General features: G+C 36.9%; 1 protein-coding gene across 3 annotated transcripts in view; it reads right to left on the bottom strand.

The window, feature by feature from the left end:
• The window catches only part of ITPRID2 (ITPR interacting domain containing 2), a 38,775-nt gene extending 22,067 nt beyond the window's left edge, over positions 1 to 16,708 (bottom strand). For 2 of the 3 annotated variants that reach the window (XM_004426699.3, XM_087435460.1), the window contains exons 1-8: positions 16,215 to 16,523; positions 15,812 to 15,857; positions 12,880 to 12,929; positions 11,986 to 12,042; positions 9,653 to 9,692; positions 9,467 to 9,565; positions 7,824 to 8,032; positions 6,270 to 6,952 (exon numbers count right to left, since the gene is read on the bottom strand). In XM_004426699.3, the coding sequence (XP_004426756.1) occupies positions 6,270 to 6,952; positions 7,824 to 8,032; positions 9,467 to 9,565; positions 9,653 to 9,692; positions 11,986 to 12,042; positions 12,880 to 12,929; positions 15,812 to 15,857; positions 16,215 to 16,425 (1,395 nt within the window). In that variant the 5' untranslated portion in view covers positions 16,426 to 16,523. Of the gene's footprint in view, positions 1 to 6,269; positions 6,953 to 7,823; positions 8,033 to 9,466; positions 9,566 to 9,652; positions 9,693 to 11,985; positions 12,043 to 12,879; positions 12,930 to 15,811; positions 15,858 to 16,214 lie in introns of all 3 variants that reach the window. The other variant, XM_004426698.3, reaches the window with a different exon arrangement.
• Positions 16,709 to 24,262: the final 7,554 nt, after the last annotated feature.

The raw sequence follows: 24,262 nt of genomic DNA, 5'->3' as shown, positions 1-24,262 counted from the left end.
CGGGTTTTCAACCTTGAACAAATCAGAGAGCAAATAGCAAACAGGTTTTAGGTAGAACCCTGGTAGTTTTGAATGAATTCATTTAAGAATTAGAAATATTCCACAGGAATGAGTGGAGTGACCAACACAAAAAAAAAGCTCAAAGGTTAATGATATTATTACCCAATTTAAAACTTGCTCTGATTTGTGATAATTTCATCCTACATAGTTCCATGAATCCAAGATTACACATCTTTTGAAAACTGGAAGCACACTGGTTATTTAAAACTATCACCTATAAATCACATATAAAACAGTTTCTAGTATTGTTATTATTGAAAAATTATAATAGTATTCTTCAAAGCAGCAGACATAAGTTCAACAGGAAAACCATTGTTTTGTGTGCAAAGAAACAAAATGCATTTTCTTTTTATATTCAACAAAAGGTCTATTAATAGTCTCTATTCAGGCCTACCCTACTTCAAAGAGTTTTCTGTAAAGTAAATATCACACAGACCAAAAAATTATAACTGAAATCCAAATGTCTCTTTAATTATATTCTAGGATATAGAAGCCTAGGCACAGCATTATGATACACCAAATTATCGTCTCTCATTTTTAAAGGTAAAATTATCATATATTATATTCCTTAGATTTATAAAATTAGTGACAAAATAACATCACTTTAGTGAATATGTATCCTCAGTATACTATCCTTCAAGATGCTACTCTAGGCAAAAAAAAAATCTACTCCCTCTCGCCTTTCACTACAAATTCCAGAATTAATTGAAAGAAAAGGGTCCGTAAAAATATAAGCTGAGAGGGTCATATTTTACTAATAAAACTACTAAAGTCAAGATCCTTCTTCCCACCTTCTCAGCAAAATCATCAATCATTTGTTGAAGACAGAAACAGACTTGCTGTTGATAATGGTTGAAATTTCACAGCTTATTATGTTTTACTATTGGTCACAGTTGTGCAAAGGAAAGCAGTCAGATTCAACATGGAGGGCACCACAGAAAATTATGACACAAACACAGAACTTAGATTTATGTGGCAGGATTTTCCCTATTCGATAGTTTCAAATCTTCAGTAGAATTCTGGTCATTTGCTACAGGTTGCCTTTCATTAAATTAACTATCGCTAAATACTGACAACTGAATTGAGTGATGGATAATGAGTATTCATTATACCATTTTCTCATCTTCGGGTAAGCTTGAGACTTTCTGTAATCAAAATTACAAAAAAAACTACAAACTACTAAACCAAAAGGATAAATTGCTTGGTCTCAGTGTTTTGGGATTTAAAGCTGTATGAAAACAGCTTCAGAGTAACCCATACATTTGAGTTACTTCATTTTAAAAATGTTTTAATAAAACAAAGACTATACCTTTTTGAATCAATGTCCTGCTACCATGGCAGGCACCTACTTTGTTTTTTTGGTTTTTTTTTTGGTGAGGGAGATTGTCCCTGAGCCAACATCTGTGCCAGTCTTTCCTCTATTTTGTATGTGGGACACTGCCACAGCACGGCTTGATGAGTGGTGCAGGTCTGGGCCCGGGATCCAAACCCGTGAACCCGGCCCACAGAAGCAGAGTGTGCCAAACTTAACCACTATGTCACTGGGCTGCCCCCATCTACTTTGATTTTTTAACATCTGTCATATTTATCTTGACTAAGATACATCTTCTAGGCACCATACTATTGTATCGTGTTCTACAGAGTAGCAATATGTGGAATATCCTAACTCAACCCTTCCTCTAAGGTTTAAAGAGAACTGTATAGCAGTTTAAAAAAACAAGAAAGTCAAAACTAGAGGTTTAGAAACTATAATTCTAATTTTTAATGACATCTCAAAAAAATTCAAAGGAAAGAATTATTTTTCTAAAGAAGTAGTATGGGGCTGTGAATCAGATGACTTGAGCTCTTGTCCAATGTCTTACCCTACCAACCAGTCTGACCTTTACCAAGCTGTACGGTACAGTCAAGAGTAGCAGGTTTGTGCAAAGACCTGAATTCAAGTCTTATTAATGCCACTCACTGGCTAAACGGCTTCAGATAATTATCTGAATTATCTGTGATAATTATCTCAGTTTTCTTAACTGCAAAATAAAGATTGAAACTCCTACTTCACAGGTCCTTAGGATGATCAAATGTGATTGCAAATAAGTATTTTGAAACAGTAAAGCAGTAAAGATGTACAACAGATCTCTCTCTGCCATCCTCCAGGAACTCCCTACACTGATACCCCCTTGTCCCTCCCCCGAGTAAGGCACTGACATCAAAGTGAACATTATATCCCTCAGAAAGAGGATGGACAACCACCGTTGTCAAGTAACATCAAATGTTAGAGGGGAAAAACGCCTCCTCATCTGTAAAGGGAGAAAACTGGAAACGAATTCCAAGATCTCTTTCCTCACTAGGTTATGATTCTATAATTAGTTGCAAATTTTTACCTTAAGAAAAAAAAAAAACAAAACACCTGAGGCCAGCCCAGTGGCGTAGTGCTTCAGTTCGTGTGCTCTGCTCTGGCGGCTGGGGTTCCCGGGTTCGGATCCTGGGCACAGACCTACACCCCGCTCATCAAGCCATGCTGTGGCGGCATCCCACATACAAAGTAGAGGAAGACTGGCACAGGTGTTAGCTCAGGGACCATCTTCCTTAAGCAAAAAGAGGAAGACTGGCAACAGATGTTAGCTCAGGGCCAATCTTCCTCACCAAAAACAAAAAACAAACCAAAAAACCCCTTCCAAGTTGTACTCACACACATACATGTATATGGTTTACTCTTATTGTCAGGTAAATACTTTTTAAAAAGTTAACTTAGTCTTTTAGATAAATATCAAATAAAACTTAGTGGTTAACTGGGCTTTGAAGTAACAAACATCAGTGCATATGTGTTAGTGTTCAACTTCTACTATGGACACAATACTTGCCTGCAAAACATATACAGTTAAATTTGAAAGGCCAAAGGAACAATTTAACTATCCATTAATTATCTGACTGATTTGGGATTATTTTAACTCAGCCTAACATAATAAAAAGAATCCTGAAACTTAATGGCTACAAATAAGTAATAAGGTACATTAGTTAAATCAACAATCAGTGTGAAGACAGGATTAGAAATACTAAAACTTCAGAGCTTATAAAATTATGTATACTTCCAATAATATCTATATTTGAATATAAATTCATTTACAGAGTGAAGAGACACAGAACAACCTATTTATAACCTACACAGATAAAACTTCCTTCCTCCAACATTTAAGTATAAGAAATTTTTCCTCACACCTGAAAGATGAACAACTGCTTACTGAGTAGGATCACTCCAGTTTAACTGTGAGTCATCCACACTATTCATCTATGGCTCTAGGGGGTGAACATGACGTATTTATTCAAAATAAAACCATTTTAAGAAGAACACAAGAATTATCCAGCCAAGTCATTTAGAATTATAAAACTCAAGAGTAGGGTGTTACAACTTTTAGATACACTGAAACATTTTAAATAGTCTACAAGACATTTTTTTTTTAATAAGGCAAACTGATTTTTAATTAAAAATAGTTTCTGGTCCTTTTTTTTTTCTTAACATAAGAAATAGTCACTTTCATTCTCCAAGGCCTGGGTCAGTCTTGCCATCTATTTAACTCTCTTTACATTTAAACTTAATTTCCTCTCATTGCTCCTGGTGACTGCCAGATCTTACCTTTTGCCTCAGAGGGATCAGGCAGCTTCATGAACAAAGCCATGTCTGCAACATTTCTCCTATCTAGTTACCCAAAGCAGCTGGCAGTAGCTAATCTGAAAACTGGCTTACTGAGAGAGAGAGCATGTACTCTAACTTATATTTATTCACTCTTTTTACAGGAAGAAAGTTCCCAGTAGGAATCAAACCTCAAGGGAAAGGAGTCCAAAAGAAAAATAGTAACAACCTACTTTGAATGGGATCTAAAAGTTTGCCTCAATAAGATTGTTTCTTCATTTGTCAGTACGATTCAAATCATGCTTGGGAGAAGAGGAAATTAAAGCAACACATTATTTCCCTTCTTTATCCATTGTTCTACATGCTCTCTTTAAAGTTCCCAAAGGGGAAAAAAAAACAATTCTAAGAGCTTTTTCTCCATATCTAAAATATATCTGAAGAACAAGGATTCATTATCCTTAAAATTCCTCATATTCACAACATAGCTATGGTTGATCATATATTTTTTGAAAACAAAAATCTACCATTATTGTTCAACCACCAATGGCTGTAATCTTGTACTTCAGAAAAAAAAATGTTCACTTCAATGTCACATTACTTTCTCCATTAACTGCTTTTGCCAGCAGAGGGAGCAAAAGAACCCCAGTCTATCATTAAATGTTAACTTGCCACCAAAGTGCATCAGCACTTTATAAAGGTTTTAAAGATCTTTTGTGTATAGCATCAATTAATTAAAAAAAAAAAAACTATAGCTTAGAATTCAGGAATTCGAGAAGTTAAAAAGCAACATATAAGAGTATCTCCTTATCTGAGTCACCGATATCAGATTTCCAGGTATCTAACATAGTTTGTTTACATTTTTATTTTTATTTTATTATTATTTTTTTTGGTGAAGAAGATTGGCCCTGAGCTATCTGTTGCCAATCCTCCTCTTTTTGCTTGAGGAAGATTGTTGCTGAGCTAACATTTGTGCCAAGCTTCCTCTATTTTTTTTGTATATGGGATGCCCCCACAGCATGGCTTGCTGAGCCACGTGTAGGTCTGCGTCTGGGATCCAAACCCACCAACCCCGGGGCCGCCATTGCAGAGTGTGCAAACTTAACCACTATGCTACCAGGCCACCCCCATTCACATTTTTATACTCTGCTATTGTATTAAAACAAGGAAACTCATTATCATATCTGACTGTCATAGAAGAGTGGCCCTAATGGAAGGCAAGAAGTTACACTTTAATCACAAGCACTAGGACAAGTTTAGACCAAAACAAAGTCAAAAAACGAATTTAACAGTGAAACGGAACAAAAAGGTTTTAATTAAAGTAGTCATTTTCCTAATTCATTATAATGAGAAATAAATATTATGGATTAAATAGAAATATAAAAATATATAAATAAAAAAAAAGCTTACAAAAACTGTAAAATATTTCAAAGTGCTGCTCCTGCTCCCTTTTTATTTCACTTTTTAGTTGAACTTTAAGTGTTAAAAGATACATCCAAAGACCACAAAAAAGGTAAATAGCTATATGAGCAATCGAAATTTTGCAATAAATGAGAAATCTTCACTAATGTGAGACACACTCACCTAAGAAGACACTTATGGGCAGAATCAATGATCCCATTTTCCAATCCCCTAAAATAATGCCATGTGATTCTAAAACTGTGAGCTATTACTAAAACTATTGTGTAATAAATTTTAAAAAGAAAAATTGCATATTATATAATTTATAGCCACAACTCTCCAGCAGTACATATATGCCTCAAGTTCCTCATGTGTAAAATGAGACCACCACTGCCCGCCTCACAGACTGAGAGAGAAAACGACTTCAACGGCCTAGTACAGTGCCTGCCACAAGGTTCGGTGTCCACCCCAAGCTATACAGCTCCTACTCGTAAGTATCAGCTCCCGTTATTCAAAAGCAGTTTTAGCTGAACTTCATCAAAATGAATATTTTTATCTTGTCCAATTTGAAATTTATGTAAACTAGCAGGAATATCAGCAGGTTAAAGAAAAAAAGTAACCAAACATTGGTCTTCTGGGCTTACAGAAATCCTATTCAGTGGCCTTTCAAACCTCCTTCCTCAAGGCTCCCTATCCTCCCCTTCAGGTATATATCTTCACATGCCTTCCAGTCTCACACCCAACCTATTCTCCAAGCTTTCTTCACACTTACCCTTTCTACTGAGATACATTAAGAAAAGCTCACCAACGGCACAGGGCAATTCAGTGGCTGACAGAACTCAAACCTGTTTGATTTCAGAGTTTGTGTTTTTAACATCATGCAATATTGATTTGAATTTGAATATCCTCTCTCAGGGCTTTCTCAGGGCATCAAAATCTTAAACTGAGAGAGAAAGGGGTTAAAGGTCAAGTATCAGCAGGGGATGACAGGATCTAGAGGAGCCCATGAACTGTCCCATGACCCTCACGTCACATAGTTCTATGACCACTCCTTGGTTTGTGAAACACAGAATACCTGAAAAGTCAAAATTAGGATGATTTTTCTAGTATAAATCTATTTTAAAAACATTTTTTGGCACTTTTTTCCTAACTCACTATTTGAAACAAGACTCAGTTATTTTTTACCTACCTCTTCCATTTCAAAGGAGTCCTTCTGCTGTGCCATTATATTTCTTATGGATGGGATCGTCAGCGGTGCACACAGCTCTTTCTCAGGTGTGGACACACTGGCATTTTTCAGCTCACTGTGGCTGGACATGTTGAAATCGTCACCTAAATCAGATTCCGTAATACCAGACTCCTCACCCAGTTTATTCTCATGACTTTGAGTTTCTTTACTTTGTTCACTTTCAGTTTCTTGGTTCAAATTACCGATTGCTTCATCAGAAAGTGTATCCACGTCAGCAATCTCCATAAGAGTTGCTGAACTACCTGATACTTCTTCTTTAACTGTAGCTAACATAGAAGAAGAGTCTTTCTTCTTTACAATTTTTTGAGACTTCTGATCATGTTTACTGCCACTTTCTTCCATCACTGACACATTCAGAATCTTTCCTTTTTCAATTGCTGAGAAAGGAGTACTACCTTCTCCTTTCTCTGTTTTATCAACACATAAATTTAGTTTTGATAGTGTTTTCATCAAGCGATTTGCAGTGTTACTTCGGGTTAAAGGTGGAGGCGAGTCTGTCTCCTTGTTAGAGGTCACTGAGGACATACTTCCAATTCTCTGTAAAGGAGTCCCAGAGACTTGGGAATATAAAGAAGAAAACGCATTGGCCACAGTAGTAAGCACTTCAATTTGACGAAAACGGCCTACAGGAAGAAAAACGCATTAATTATATACATATTTATGTTTATATATATACATCCATTAATTTGTTACTATTGTTCAGAATTCTAATAACTGAACTTAAACCACAAAGATTATGAAACCAGATTTTTTTCCTTATCTAATACTTAAAACTTCTCTATATTTACTGTTGAGAGGGAGGAAGATTTTTCACTCTAAGCACTAGAATTTACATTGGAAAAAAGCACAAAGCATGATGACAACAGTGAGTAAAACTAGCTAATGATCTACAGCTGTGATTCTGTTTTTAGGGTTTGGACTCCATTAAGACTTCCAAATGTCTTCCTAATAAAAGTATACAGAAGTATACATTTCAGACCTAATGGGGGGGTGTATTTATAGATCTCTTAAAGCTAATCCAAGAACCACCTAGGGATCTCAGTTTTGGAACCTCTGGTCACCAGGGGAAAATAAGCAAAGACACTACATGACTAAAAATTATCAAATTACCTATGCTATTTTAGCTTTATGAAAAGCACCTAAAATTGACTAACTTCATTTAATAGTAACAAGGCCCCTCCTCTACATTCCTTCTTGAACAAAAGCAATCTGGAGATAAGTATAAGTTTCTACAAGTTACACTCCGCAACGTGATAAGTGTTCCTCTACAAGATAACACTTAAATAAGTCAAGATTGGGAAGTAGGGGAAGAATAGGCAAGTTAAATTCTATAAATAGAATAATAATTCAGAATAAATAAAACAGGTATTGTGTTAACCTCAGTAATTAAATTTCCACTGCTATTCGTAGAAATTAGTAAGGCTTTAAAATAAGACCATCTTGCTGTGGATGCTATAATTTTAAAAATAATACGCTAACATTGAAAAACCTTACTTGTTAAAGCATAATTTGGGTTTTCTACTTCCATTCGTTGCATTTGAGCACTCAAAAATACTTTAATATCTATCCCTCTAGCAAACGATGATGAATTAAAAAATCTGGAAGGAATTTTAGAAGCAATATCTGGTTCATCTCGTCCAAATCCGAGATTATAAAGAACTTCTTCAGGATCTTCCTCATAAAGTTCCAACAATTCTGAAACACTACAAAAAAAGAAAAGAGAAACATCAAGATATAAAATAAGTTTATAGTCCACATCACATTATAAATGAATTCATATTCCTGCATTCCTGTGATAAAATCTTTTTCTACAGCTTCTGCTCTTTAAACCATTATTTCAGCATCTTTATACATTGTGTACTAAACGTGATAAATAGCCCTTAAAAAGGGTCCATTCTCTTTAGCTGTTAGTATTGGGGAAAAGAGCTAACCCCTAAGAACACAGTAAGAGACTAAAAGATTCCTCACCTTATTTTTTTTGTCATTTTAAGAGATTCCCAGTAAAGGAGCTAAAACAATTAGAGGACAGCTGAGGGAGAATAAGGAAAAAACAGATTAAAGAAGAAACGAGAGGGAAAATACACTAGGAAGCTGGTAGAACATTGCTACCAAGAAGCATTCTGTTGAACCCAAGCTTTTCTGCTACCTTGGGCCATCCAAAAAGAGGCAATACAGGTAGCAGCCTGATCTCAGAAGGTGAGGGAGGAGCTTACTTTCAACTTTTCTCTAAGCACTTCCACTTAGGAAGGAGGAGGAGTAAGGCAAGGAGCACGGGTTACATACACCAAGGTAACTTCCTGCTCTAATTTCACTGGGAATTAAACATTCATTATCCCTTCTCTCTCACACCAGTGATGACCCAGGCTGAGCCTCACTGAGGAGAACAAGAATGTTAGGGAGAGAACTTGAAGAGAAGAAAATGTCAATTTGTTTCAGATTCCAACACAATAATTTGGATAACAGTTTAAACTGGTTCCACAGGCACATGTTTTGCTTATATTAATATATTTTAAAGATCTTTGGTTTAATATGAAGAAAAATGTACGCTTAAATATCAAGCTTTAGGGCCGGCCCTGTGGCTTGGTGGTTAAGTGCGCGCGCTGCGATGCTGGTGGCCCGGGTTCGGATCCCGGGTGCGCATCGAGGCACCACTTCTCCGTTCATCCTGAGGCCGAGTCCCACATACAGCAACTAGAAGGATGTGCAGCTACGACACACAACTATCCACTGGGGCTTTGGGGGGAAAAATAAAATAAATAAAATCTTTAAAAAAAAAAAAAAAAAAAAAAAATATCAAGCTTTAAATCAAAGAGGTTTATTCCAATTTTTATGTCAGAATGGAGGATTTTGGAACAGAAGTCACTCCACCATGGAGTTTCTCTTCCAAGTTGTTGATAGGGCTCAAAACACTCATTAATGGATTCCAGCAGCACTATAAACATATTTGTTGCTTTTTATTTAATCTTAATTTTGAAAAAACAAAAAAAAAAGAAGCTCCTGTCAGTTATGCTGATCCATGAAACACTTTGGATTCCTTTTGATTTCATACTACCAAGCTGAATGCAAGACTGAAAGAGTGAAAAGAGTAGGTCATCTAGAACACAATGGCATTGCAGCATAATTTCAGAATAAGTTACCTGGAGACTGTCCCACTACTTTTCCCAGATCCAGTCGAATTCATACTTCTCCCTTTCTGATGAAACTGTAGTCTTCTCTCTTTGGCCAAGATGTTACTGCTACAAAGAAAAGTAGATTATATAAAACTTTATTTTCATAAATGTTCTTCAATTTTAAAAAGGAAGAAAACACACACAGTTACATACCAGTTTTCAATCTGAGCATCAGTTTCATGGAGGTGGTTGGCTATAGGTAAAAAGAATAAATGCAGAGCAAAATTTTAGTAGGACAGTAACTATTATGATACAATCATCAAGAAAGCAAATTAGCCACAATATTATAGCTAAACGCCTAATACGCCAAACTCTTGTCTTGGCTCATTAAATTTGCAGATCAATAAGAACAGTACCAGTAGCTTTTGGAGGGTGTTTTTGTTTTTGTTTGTTAGTAGTATAAAACTAACTACTTCCACTGAATGTTTACAATAAAAAGATATATAGATAACCAATTAAACTTCTTTGTTTAACAGTTTAGAAATAAGTAGTAAGAAAAAGATACACAGCATATGTGGTATATGTGGTTCTAATTATTATGTTTAAAAGCTGTTAATCAAGAATACGTTAAGAGCAAAAACATGATTTAGCCTTAAGTGTGACAAGAGTATACATCAACTTCCAATGTGCTTTTTTTAAGGCTCAAAATTCACTCCAGTTACAACCAATTTTCCATGTACGTACTTTGAAAATTTCTACTCATTTCAACATAAGTTTTCTTTTAAAAATTATCTTTCAAGTGTATCTAGACTTACAAGTTCTAAATAGATAAACGTTGCTAATGTTAAGTTTAGAATGTTTTAAATTTACTCTATTTAACTTTTATAGACAAATATAAAGAATGAAATTAATCAAAAACATATCTATTTCAACACACCAGAATTTTTTTTCATTTCTGATCTGCAAAGTCGTGGCAATTTCTTATGTTTCTTTGTACATCAACCAGAGAAGTGCCTCACACATAACACTCAATATTTACTGAATGAATGAAAATAATCTTGAAATGATTTTCAGTAAAACAACACAGTAGGTCCACTCTTCTCTGGGACTCCTTTTTAGGGTCTGGTTTCCAATAAAATCATTCAATATGGATGAACAGGCAGAGCACAGAGCAGTTTTAGGGCAGTTAAAATATGCTGCATGATATCATAATGATGATACATATCATTATACATTTGTCCAAACCCATTGAATGTATGTACAAGACCAAGAATGAACTCTAATGTAAACTACAGACTTTGGGTAAATATGATACCTCATTACAGGTTCGCCAGTTGTAACAAATGTACTACTCTGGTGGGGGATATTGATAATGATGGAGGCTATGCATATATGGGGGCAGGGAATATATGAGAAATCTCTGTACCTTCTCCTCAATTTTTCTGTGAACCTAAAACTGCTCTAAAAAAATAGTCTTAAAAACGATTTCCATATTGTGAAACTACTAAGGCAGATATCAAAAGTGCTATTTACAGTAATACTGAAATGTATTTTAATAAGGGGTTGACATGTTCAACTGTACTGATTGGGAAGAAGTTAAGTTTAAGTTCTTTACAGAGTTTATTCCTTAAAACCCTATTAACAGCAATAATGAAAACTAATATATTCACATATTCTAGGGTTTTCAATGTTAGAAGTTTCCAAATAAGTAATCTATCGTACAGATTGATTTAAAAGAGCAAAAGATCAAGGATATTAAATTCAGTGGATAAATTCACTATTCATCAACTTATAACTTTGAAAGATTAAATAAAATCCTTAATTTTTTCTTTATAAAAGCACACATTAATAACCCAGCTATACAGCTACCAATAATCTAAAAATATCAGTAAAATAATCAAATAATTTAAAAAATCATAATTTTACATTGTGGAAAGCTTTATTATGAATCCACAGGAAAAGATTACATAATCTGTGAAAATTTAAACACAGCACAATACACTTTTAAAATGCTAATGCAATCATCAGCATAATTATTTCTAATGAAATTCTAATAACTCTATTTTGTCTTTAACTTTTAATTTTCTAAAAATCTGGAAAAAGCGGAAGGGAGAAAAGACAGGAGACACTTGAATGCAAAGAGAAAGACAGGCTGCAGCTGTAAGTCTCACATAAGGCTACCTCACACTAAAAATAAGCTTCAATTTAGTTTTCTCATGGATAAATATTTAAGCTTCCTTCCTTCTTCGGGACAATCCTTCCCTCAGTTTTATCACCATTGTTTGCCCCCAAACAGTTCCTTTAAGAATTTAAGTCCAAGCAAGACATACAGACATTTCATAATGGTTTTTCAGAGCCATTCCTACATATATCATACAGGCTCTTACTAGATTATTAACACATAAAAGCTTCTGTAAAATATGTCTGAGCCATTTTCAAGACCTTTAAATTTGGCTCTGAAGATCATAAACCTGAAAGCACTCGACTTTCTCTTTTTTTAAAATTTTAAAACTATATGAAAATACAGTTCTTCCAAACAAATTTACCTTCAGCTCCCAATGACAAATCATCTTCAAAACTTCCTCCATTTCTCACGAGCACACCTGAAAGAAACATTAGAAGATTCATCCTGGTGTTCTGCTCTTCCCGACTCCCACATAAAAACCACTGTTTCAGTTAAAACAAATTGACCAAGCAAAATGTAAGATACATTAAAGTGTTTCAGACCCGAATGTACTCAGACATTATTCTGATTATATAACTTCAAGAAGCAAGTATAAGCTTTTACTTTATCGTAAAGAAACCATGATCTGCAGCGAGGTAAGTTGTTAGAAGTCAATCTACAGGCTATTTTATACTTATTCAGCCTTTGAAGATGCTCAATTAAATAACATTTCTTACTGAAGAGCTTCATGGAAAACCAGATCCTGGAGCAATCTTTCCTTTTGCCCTCCTTACATTAAGTCAGCAACTCAAGCTCGATTTTCCTGATACTGTGAACGTTTTTTAAATGCCTTGCCACTACCTGCATATTCTTGTTGTACTTTGAACTTTAGAATGCTGTCTTGCACAGGTGGTAAAATTTCAGGTGTGGCAATGTCAGTTAATGTAAGCAAGGAAATGCTGCACGAAAGCTGACCTGGTTCACTCAATACATATTTTCCTTATGTTCATGTATCATATTTCTAAATTTAGCCTTTATAATATCTTTAGACAATAAAAATATGAGTTTCACATTGTGGGAAGGTTTGGTAATTTGCTTAAACTCAACACTGTTTTATGATTTATGACAAGGTTTCTCCCTTTTGGCTTCTATCTCAGAACAGCATATTTTATAAACATAAACATCAGTCTTAAATGCATACATAGACTTTCACTCAAAGGACAAATGAAGTAGGACCCTCATAAAGAACAGATTTAGAAAGGCAACTTTCTCTTACCCTTGAGTGTACTACTGCTTTGCTCATCCAGTGAGGCTCCCAAAGGGGTACTGAAACCACAAAAACATAGAAACCTTAGTCTTGGAAAGCTGTCACTGCACAACCTTACACCTACAGGGTTCTAGCGAAGCAAGCTTCTAATCACAGTTTAACTCTCCTCTAAACACACAAGGAATGCAAGTAGATTACATAAGTAATATCCTACTAACTAAGCAAATACCCATCGTCAAGTCAGTTCCCCAGGAATGATTTAATCACATGTCTGATCTGCCAGCAATTGAGAGCAAGAATGGCAATTACAAATGATATGAACTGGTATTTTCTTTACAAAAACAGAAAAAGAAAAAGAATGACAACAGGCATTAAGAAATGTCTGCTCCCTTCAATCCCTTCCCTAAAAACAGGAAACAGAATTAAAAGAAAACAAATCTTTACCTCAATAAAATTAAAAAGTCCAGTTAAAAATAAGGCTCAACAGTTTTCTTAAACCTCATCTGTTAAATCTATCATTAGCATTTCAGAGCACCACTCAGGGCCTCCCTTACCCCAACGACTATGTTTTTTGATATAAATGGAGAAGCCTGAAATTTATTTTTTGCTTTTAAACTAAAAAATACATATATTCTTCATTTAACTCTGCAAAGAAAATTACTAACAAGTCGGCTTGAGAATCAACGTTAAGAACTAGCCATTACTAAAGTTCTTTCACATTCTTGTAGTCCAAACACAGATAACTCAGAAATCTTTTTTTAAATGTTTTTCATTTCCTTCTCCAAACTAAGTTCAAGTAAGAAACAGATTGCTTATTTTGTGATACAAACCTTTTTTCAGTAACAATTTATACGTGTCACAAATTCACATCAGACATGGGATCAATCATAAAAATACCAGTTTCAAAGAAATATTATTTAAATGCCAATTAAATGTTAAAACTTTCTGCAAACAAATATACAAGCAATGGCTGTTCTTTGAAAATTAGTGCTTTTGAAATGTAAAAGAATCACAAGCAATTACCATAAAGATATTAATAAAAGCTTTGAGCTAAGTTTTTATATATATTTTAATAAAACTCTTAATTTATGCCTTCAAAAAGGTCATTCTTCTTCCCTGATGGCTACTTTCTTAGTTGGGACAAAACCCTGTATTACTCCTTCTGCAGATGTTTCTACGGGTCTATACACTAAAAGAAAATGGTAAATAGGCAGAATATAACTGGCATTCTCCTTCAAAAACAAGTCCCTCACTCTTATAAGTGCTCTCCAAATTCTATATATACTCTTCCAAATTCTATCAAAAACTATCCCTTCACTTGTTTCCACTTAGCCAAAAAAAAATGGGTATCAAAATAAAGACTCCCTTTAAGGAAAGACAACATGGTATGTTTATTCAGGATATGGACAGCAAAAAGAAAACAAAGAATATTTGAGAACTTATCAGAGGAAAAAATGCTGTCTTCAGATCATTTGTACATAATGTATAAAGCAGACAGATGCCCAACTCTGGGAGGGATCCTAAATTGTTATAGGAAAAAAAAATACAGTTGCATATATTCTAGCAGTCAAATCTGTGATAATAAAGTCCACATTAAAAGACTATTTGTTCCAGCTTTCCCGGGTACAAATGAATGTCCCTTTTGTACAGAATAGGTATAAGTGTAGGGAATAAGAAGAAAACCTATGAAGGAAACCCACGAGGGAAGGAGCAGCAGACTACAGAATCTGCCTACATATAAGTCAAGATTAGCAAAAAACTTCTGGAATTTTCAGAGATGATGTGTCCTGGTGAATGCTGACATTCGCCTATTGCATTTATCTTAAAAGATGTACTTATTTACTGTCTACTTGATATGATCTCTTATACAATCTTAATTCCTATACATCATAAAATAAACATAATGTGATTCTTCTCTTGCTCTTTAACTTTTATGTGTGTGCATCTTTGGAGAGAAGGTTCATATACTTCATCATCTCTCAGAAGTGTCTGTGACACCCCCAATAAAGGTTAAGGAGTTCTGTAATGAAAAGCGTTCATATTGTGGCATATACGAGAATCACTTCTCCCTTCCCAAAAAAAGACTTCCCAAACTCTGGTACTTAAACAAAAGATTAAGAAAAGCCCCTTGAGATGGCAGAAATATGTGCAGAAACAAACAGCCTAACAAAAGTTAAAAAGCAACATTCTTCACAAGAGAGTTTACAAGTAGCAAACAAGTTGGAAAAAAATAATTAAAATATAAAACAAGCACATTTTACTGTAGTAAGATTTACTTGCAATATCATTCATCTCCTCTGTACTTTATCAAACATTTTTGTACCAGCTCCCAAAGCATGTAATTAAACAGATTTACACAGTCTGAATGCCTTCAAAGCTCTATTTCCCTTCTGTGAATTCCAGTGCCATCTGACAAATGCATGTTCAAGAAGTAAACTACAAGAACAAAGTTAGCTAGTTTTAATAGCTCTCCAAACAGAATGAAGGCACAGAAATAAAATTAAAGCCCGGTTAGCGTAGTTAAGTAAATTAAACTAATCTAAAACACATATGAACGGGAAATGATTTGATGCCAGATGTACGGATGTCAAAACAAAAGCAAAATAAAATATTGCGTGAAATGTGAAAATCCTTTCGAATAAAAACAAGTCAAACATAGTAACACGGCATGATTATCTGTCGTAGGCTTCTGATCTCTGATGCTAACATCATGCAGCAGATCTGAAGTCCTAACAACTGTCAACAGGGTCACCAAATAATCAGCGGTCATACTTCCATGTCTAATCACTTAAACGAGGAAGCTGTCCGCCGGCTCACTTTCCGGTTTTTAGCTTACAACGGCCATGGGACCCACAAGGAGCGGGGCACGAGTCACTCTGCTCGGGCGTCCCATCTGCGCGGATCTCCCTCCGGGACACGAGCGGCGCAAGCGAGGACTCACCGGCAGTCCTTGAGCCATATAGCAATCTTCTCGTTGGGCACGTTTCCTGCGGGGCAGAGCGAGGGGACAGCTCGTTACAGACCCGAGGGGGACTCTGATGGTGGGGTCAACCTGGACACTCCCATGTAGGAAAATCGACTGAGGGCAAATGCAGCCTAAGCAACACGTCTCAGCGTCCATCTGAAGGGAACCGAGATGGCACCGGGGTGTCTATGTTGACGCTGGAGTCGCCTTGCCAAGCGCGCGCGCTTAAAGGTCGGAAGCGTCCCCTCTGCCCTCGGCCCCTCAAGCCCGGCCGGACCTTCCAGAACTCCCAGCAGTCGCCCAGGGCGCACGAGACTTTCCCGGCCCGCCAGCCCGAACTTCCCCGCGTCCCCGCCGCTGTCCGGCCCGGCGCACCGACCTCTCCCCGCGGCCGCCGGCAGCTTCGCGCCCGGGAGGTCCTCCTCGTCGTCCTCGTCCTCGTCCTGCGTCGTCGCTTCTGTGGACAGGTCCTCCGTCTCCGACGCCTGCCAGGAGCTGCGGCACTTGGCCCAGGCCTTCCTCCTGCGACTCGCCACTTGCCACTCCAGTTCCTCCTCCGCCTCCGCCGACGCCACCAGGGGCCGGTCCATGGCCACACCGGGGGCTCCGCGGCCCCAGCCGGAGCCTGCGCGAGACAAGGCGGCGGCGGGGACCCCCGCCCTGCTGTCAGCGCCCTGCCGGGCTGGGGGCCCCTGGGAGCCGGCGCGGACGCGGGAGGAGGAGGAGAAGAGAGGAGGAGGAGGAGGAGGAGGGGACGGGAGGGAGGGAGGGAGGGAAGGAAGGGGAGGGAGGAGGCGGAGGGCCAGCGCTTCACATGAAGCCGGCCTGGCGCGGCGCGGGAGCGCCAGTGGCCCGAGCGAGCGCGGCTGGGAGCCGAGCGCCAGCCGGCCCCCACCTCCCGCCTCCGCCGCGCGTCTGCGCGCCCCTCCCTCGGCGGCGTCCACGCCCCCTTCCGGCCCGGGGCGCGCGGGGCGGGGCGGGGCGCGGCGGGTGCCGAGGGGAGTGACCCGCCCGCCGCCGAGAAGCGCCAAGGGGGCGAGATTTGTGTGCTTGTTTGTTTGTTAGTAATCTTTCTTCTTCTCGACTTCTCCTCTCTGTGTCTAAAACAGAAAAAATGTGGGAAGGCCAAGTCTCGCTAAACGCCCGTCTTCACCGTCTCCAAACTAGTGTGTAGTTGGGCTCGCTGAAACTTACTCTGCGAGGAGTCCCAGGAATTGTGGATAATCATGAAAGAGAGAGGCGCGTTTTTGGTATTTCTTGTCAGTGTCCAAACTGGAAAAGACCAAGCTTTGTAGACTGCTACTTTCGTGCCTAAGAAAGTGCTTTATCGTGGTTGTGTTATGTATCAAAATGAATTGAGAAAGCCTATTTAATCTGGAAATTCCATATTTAAGTTGGACATAAAGAGGTGAAGGAAAATAGAGCACAAAATGGCCAGGAAAATGTAGATATATTTGCTTGGATATTGGTGCTACAAGATGCTACAAGAAACAAATGTCAAGGTTCAGAAATATTTTAAAAATGAGTATGAGCATTCTCTTTTGTTAATTTTTAAATCTCATTAGAAAGACTATCAAATCCTATTCAGAACCAGACATAAACGTCTAATGGTTTACCAGTATCCGCAAGATCGTATCCAAAATCCAAACTAACTTTGCAGAACCATCAAAATATCATTCTGGGCCTTATGTATGCTGTGAAATGGAAGGGGAGCTAGAACAGTGATACAAGTATCTCATTGGCTTGAAATTTCACTGTTTCTTTGCATCTTAAAGACTTTTCAGCCTTCAAGAGTCCTATAGAAAAACGCAGCTAACAGTTTAATGGCCCTCCAGAATAGGACAGAGTGTAGCTGCCTGTAGGAAAGCAAAGCAAGAGAGAGTGGAGGAGGTACCTAGAGAGGAGGCACTGAAACGGCTGGTGGAAAGCCACAGAGAACAAACTATGCCGCCTTCATAGCACCATTCAGGGCCCTGATGGACCCCACCCATCTGCTGCTCCCAGCTTCAGTTCTAACATCTCCACATGCTGTTGCTGATTCTACGTCCTCACCTCTCAATTCATTCCAGTTCTTTCTGTCCAATACCTCATGATCTTCAAGATCCAGCTAAGCCAGAACTTTTCCTCAACTACATCTTTCCACCACCCCCAGGCACATCTCTCTCACAATTCCCTGATAAACAACTGAATGTCTACATCATTTATTTGGGGACTGATTTGTGCAGTAAATCAAATGGCCTCTGAGGATATGTTTGAATTCCCAGCCAGACTGTAAACTGTGAGAGAGTAAGGAACATTTCTCAATGTTCTTGCACCCCTTACACTTTTAGTACAGTGCTGGTCCCACAAGGAACAATGAATTCTCTTGAAGTAAATTTCTATTCTTTATGTTATTCAGAATCGACAGTCCAATGGAAAGAATATTTGCTTCATGTTGTTTCTCTAAGGCACATTGTCTTTTGGTTTTGTTGTTATTTAAATACACTTTTAGACAACAACAAAGAATTCTTGAGAAAAGCGATAATGAACCATATTTTATATTTAAAAACCAAACCACCAGAGTCAAATAAGAAAGAAAGGAAAAAAAAAGAAAATACCAGCAGGTAACATTAGAATAAAGTAGAGCAATTGTTGAATCTCTAATAGCACAATTGTATGTTTTCTTCGACATGATAATTTTTCATGCAAAATGTTGAGGGTACAGAAATAATAGAGAAGGAAATCCTTGAAACAGCAAACTATTTTGAAAAGTAAGGGGTTTTGTACTCGCAATTTTGAGATTTTAAAAAATGACCAAGGTGCTTCATTTGTTCAGTAATGAATGCTGTACCACACATGAGGAGTGTTTGCCCTTTGTTTCTGCAAGGATTTTTTTTCCAAACAAGTACTGTTCCACACTGCAGAAGCGCTACGTAAAGAATAATGTCTGAGTCACTGATGCTTATGAGGTAGAGGAGGCAACAAATATATATTAGATGTGGATAGTTGCATCCAGCATGATGTAGTGAAAACAGTACAGTCTTGGGTGTCAGACTGAAGTTTGAAATCTGTTTCTGTCTCTTTCTAGATGTATGGCCTAGGGCAAGACAGCTAGGACATCTGGTCATCACATTCCTCATCTGTGAAACAGCGATCATGATAATTACCTTCTCAAGGTGATGTGAGCATCACATGGAATAAAGTAGGTGCTCAGTGTAGCTATTGGAATTATTATATTGCAGAAGGCAAAAATCAATTAATTTCATACGGGGGATTATTCTTATGCTAGGAAATGGCACCTACATGCTTATGCAGCTGAATTTTTTAAATGGCATAAATTCAGGACATTTAAAAATTCAGGACTTTTAGGACAGAAAACATACTCTAGTTAAATTAGGCAGTTTTAAATGGAAAAGCTTATATCAAAAGTGAAACATTATGTTCGGGTTAATTGCTTTAGTTATTTTTTGCTTTTCCAGTCCTTAACCCATGCCTCAAAATTAGAAAACAAGATTTGCTGAGTAAGCTAAGGCATTTTGGTACTAGCTTAGGTAAAGCATTTGATATTTTGGCTAAGGTTATGGTATTGTTTCTTCAAAAATATTTATGGAATCAATAAATTTTATTTTGTGCATTGAAATCTTAATAATTCAGAATCTGATCACAAAGTCGTAGTGTTACAGTTTACCAAATTTCTACCCCTTATTAAGACAAAAGGGAGCTAGGAGGTATAAAGTAAGTAGAATTGCAGATTAAATAAACAGAGAAAGCATCTTATGTTTTAATAGAATTGCCTGGAGAAAATAATTGTATATGAAATTATTTTGGAAAATACTACATATCATATCCTCACTTCCCCACATCCCAACCCAGTCACAATGAGTGTTAAAGACTTGAGAAGTCTTCAAGATTTATTTTAAAAACAACAACAACAAGAAAAACTCCTTATCTTTGTTTAACCCAGTTAAACAAATTCAATATTTCAACATGAAATCTTTTGGGCCCCCTCAATATACCTATTAACATTTCCAGGGATACCAGTGGAATAATTTGCAATAGGATAAAAGAGAATGAAAGGAAAATATTGCCCAAGTAGCGAATTATTCAAAAACTCTCAAAGATTATTTACAAAGCATGTAATTGAACTATGAGAAATGTGGTTATTCTGACTTAGATTGGCTTTTTGATATATTCCTTTAAGTTATTTTAATCATTAAAGTATTTCTGCTCATCCTGTATATTTTAAAGTGATAAAATTGCATATTTAATGTCTGTAATTTAAACCTATTACTTATTCTTAGGGTTTGTCCACATTAGCAAGAATTCGAGGATTATTGTATTAGTTCATTGTCCTCATAAGTAAACATTAATAGAACCATCTGCTATATTGATTTCCCTTATTTTCCCAAGTACACACCAGAAGGTGAAGCAGATGTAAATACTATGGGACTTTACCTCGCAACTTATTTACATAATCTGGGTAAATTTATATACTTCCCGATTTTGTGCGTATTGAAGATTTGTCATTTTATCACCCATTTCATCGTGCCCAGATCACAATTTCCTCAGTTTGCCATATAATGCTAAATTTACCCTCTCCGTGGTAAAATCTTGTAGACAGCTTGTTTTCTTTTCAGTGGCTCAGTTCTCTGGTGTTTCTGAGCAATAGGTGAGAATTGCTCATCTATTCTTCATCAACAGTAAGTGAAGCCAGATTATATAACAGAATAAGCTTTATTTGGTCTGTTTTATGAATTCTTGAAACAACTCAAAGGAGGTTTTGAAATCCTCATAACTGGACATAATTACATATGGAAAAGCCAAAAATTTTTAAATTCACCTGTGAAGCCTTAATGCTCAAGTTTAGATTAGTCCTTTTTTCTTTTTCCTTTCAGTCCTGCCCTAAAATATTGCTTTTAAAGATCTCTGACATTTTGAATCATAAAAGCTTTTAATGAGGTATATCTGTTGATCTCAAATACTCAGTCTACGCCACTTGATATTAAACATTTTTCTGCAGTATACATGACAAAACAGGAGGATGTCATTATTGTATTTCCCAGTTTTAATACTGTCCTATTATGTGATCAATCTATTGATACACATTTTCTTCCTAATTTAAGATTAATTTCTAGCTCTTATGTTACATATATGATTTCTTCCTGTTTGAAGCCATTTAGAACTTCAAAAAAATATATCTCACTATGCATATATTTGGAATTATATATTTACATGTAAATCTCTCCTTTCACATTTTATGAGGATCAGAAAAAAGAAGTTGGTGACTAGATGAACCATGTATCTATCTAAATACTGATGTATCTTTAAAGCTTTAAATGGTACAGACCTCATAAACGGTTTTTTTAAAACACACACACACACAAACACACACACACAATGTCTTTTTTAAAAAATAATTCTGATGTGTGCCTGAAGCTGAATAAATATAAACTGCTGCACTGGCCTCTCCCACCACATTTCCCTTCTCTAATCTCCCTTCTGCAGCTCCTTCATCCCCATCACAGAACAAACGCAATCTGCATTCAGAACAGGACCATTTACAAGTTGAATGGAGTTATTTTGGGTGAGTCATTGAAAACACAGTACAAAACCTTTCCTCACTCACCAGAAATGCATTTTTCAAATAAAGCCAAAGTGAACAAGGCTTGGCAAGTTTGAGGGTGGACAAAATGGGGAGAGAGCAGGGTTTCTGCCAGACTCAGACAGGATTCTGCTAAACCATGTTTGGCTAGTCTTTACATTCAATTTCCCTTACCATCACTAACCAAAAAGTACGAGTGAGCAGGTAGAACATTGAAACAAGGACCCTCCATTTCAACCAGCATTGTGATGGTGAGCAGAGCCAGTAGATCTTTTATAGCTTAGGGACAGTTTTAAGTCCCCCTTTAGGTCATTCTTTAATTCAGAAGCTATAAGCTGTATATACTTAATTATCCCTTTCTTCTGATTAAATCATTTTGACAGATTAATAATAATTATAGGCAATTTTTAGAAAGTCGTATGTAAATTCAGCATGCAATTCTTTGAAATTGCTTTTAAAATAAGTGAAGTTCCATGAGAGTTGATCAAACAAAATGCTAAAGGAAATAGAGCTATAGAGACAAAAATAAGCTCGTTCCTAAGAAACTTTTAAAATTGAATTAATATAATAAAAGTCTATACAATGGCTTGATAAATCTTGGATATTTAACATGCAAGTATTCAAGATTTATGAATTAGCATAAAATTATCTATTTATAGAACATATTACTCACCCTTTATCCTGCAGAGAACTTTCTAGCAGAAATACAAGTGATTACTTTTCCACAACATGCTACAGATCAGTTGAGGCTCACATCTCGTGAACGAGGAGAAAACTAGAATCAACAAGGACACATTCTTAAACATATCATGGTAACTCAGAACTCTTTTGCTATAAAATTTGATAGTCCTTAAAAGTTGCCTTTAACACAGGTTGACCCAGCCCATTACTGTACACTGATTAACACACCCTGTAGAGGACCCTACAGTTAGAAGTGTTGCCTTTTCACAAAGGGTCTATCCTCAAACTGAGGGGACATCTACTAGATGTAATTATGCAAGTATTCTCCTTGCACTCTTGGTGAATTATCAGTTTCCACAAGGCAGGGTGACAATTGTTGGTTAAACGGAATGAAAACTCTTTGTTTGCAAGTTAATCTGGCTGTGGAAGCACCAGGGTCATAATAAACAAACACATATTTCCTGCTGTAGTTAAGAACATAGCAAAGAACTCTGGTTTCCCACATTTGGGAGAATTTTTTTCCTTCTCTTTTATGGTTAAGCAATTGTTTGTAAATTATAAAGTAAGTACTTATACAGCCTTCAAAGCTTATCTTGCCCATCTAGGAATGATTTTATCTCATTTAGATGTGTTTAAATATAATCTACATACAATCAAAAGTTAATGGGACCAAATATCTATTGATGGGAACCCAAAACTAAGAACTTCTCGGCAATCTTGTTTGAAGACAAACAGAAAAGTGAAGCAAACCTCCACTAAATTTTCTTTGGGGCAAGAAAGTTTATTACCGCTCTTAGGTTGCATATTTGGCCTGGATTACATTAGTACTAATCAAACAGCTTAAAGCTGTGTTTATTAGTAGAATGTTATTAAATAAAAGAACTCTAGGGTAAAGGTCAGCACACAGGTTGTTTTGCTTAATTTTTTAAAAATCCCCTGAGCTTATGTCTTTCCAATTTTCTTCAAACAAGTCAGCCCCAGTTGGCACCTTAAAACCGTTAAATACTGTAATTGCAATCATGCTGATATTCAATTTGGAGAAATGCTATTAGAAAAGCAATTATTTCAGTGGACCCAAGGAAATAACAATGTTAAAATGGATACTTTTGATTGAGCACTGCTTGTGCCAGACATTGTATTTAGGGCTGGATTTATGGCATCTCATTTAATACAACAACTCTATAAGGGCTGGTATTCCATTTTATAGATAAGAGAAACTGAGCTTCAGAGAGGTGAATACTTGCCTCACGCCATGTTTTAGTAAGTGCAGAGTGGAACCATGACTCCCCCCGCCCCGCAAAGCCGGTGCTCTTACCTAAGATATGTGGCTGTTTCATAGTACTCCAGGTCCACTGTTAGAGAAACATTAGCAATCACTTACTCTTATCAGAGAGGGGATTCTTTACTTACAGCTGATGGGCAGAGGGTCAGTGTGACTCACGAGGGGAAGGATCCTAGGAGGCGATAATCTACTACAACTCTCTCATTTTACAAGGGAGGAAAACTGAGCTCAGAAACTTTAAGTAGTCTGCCTAAGGTCAGCCATCTAGTTAGTGACAGAAATATTCAGGGACAAGAATACATGTCTCAACAGCCCTACAAACATCGATAAAGGCAAAGGTAGAAAAACTGCTTTTGTCTCATCAAATCTTCTGAAAAACTCAGAGAATGTAAAAACAAAGATTTTAGTATCCAGGCTTCTTACCAGCCTGAATATTATAATTGATCAGTAAAGTTGATACTTCTGGCCCAAATCTGTAACTCCACCTACTCATATTTCTGGGAATGACTCAAGGTTGGGGACAGTGAGAATCTCTGTAAACTTGCATATGTTATTCAACTTATGTTTGAGTCCTAGAATAACATTCTATTTTCTATTACATACAAAAGCCCAAGAGTGTAACATCCCTGGCCCAGCCACATCCTTGTACTCAAAGGACTTTCCCAAGAGGTATCATATACATGATCAAAAAGTGAAAATTTTTGCTTCTCAACCTAAAATCTGGTCTTCCAAGCAAGCCTTAGCTGCCCAGTATAGGACCTGAAGTTTTGAGATTTCACCTAAGAACTATTTAAAACTCTATCTTGAAGAGAAATAATATTCAGAAAGTTTTTCTAAAGGATAAAAATGCAGCCACTACTGTGACTGTCTAATAGGGAATCTT

This window comes from Ceratotherium simum, chromosome 9 (genome assembly GCF_057802395.1).
Source record: "Ceratotherium simum simum isolate JZ-2026a chromosome 9, ASM5780239v1, whole genome shotgun sequence".
In the NCBI taxonomy this organism is placed as follows: Eukaryota; Metazoa; Chordata; class Mammalia; order Perissodactyla; family Rhinocerotidae; genus Ceratotherium; species Ceratotherium simum.
The sequence above is the reverse complement of the archived record's forward strand: the minus strand, read 5'-3'. Positions and strand labels throughout refer to the sequence as shown.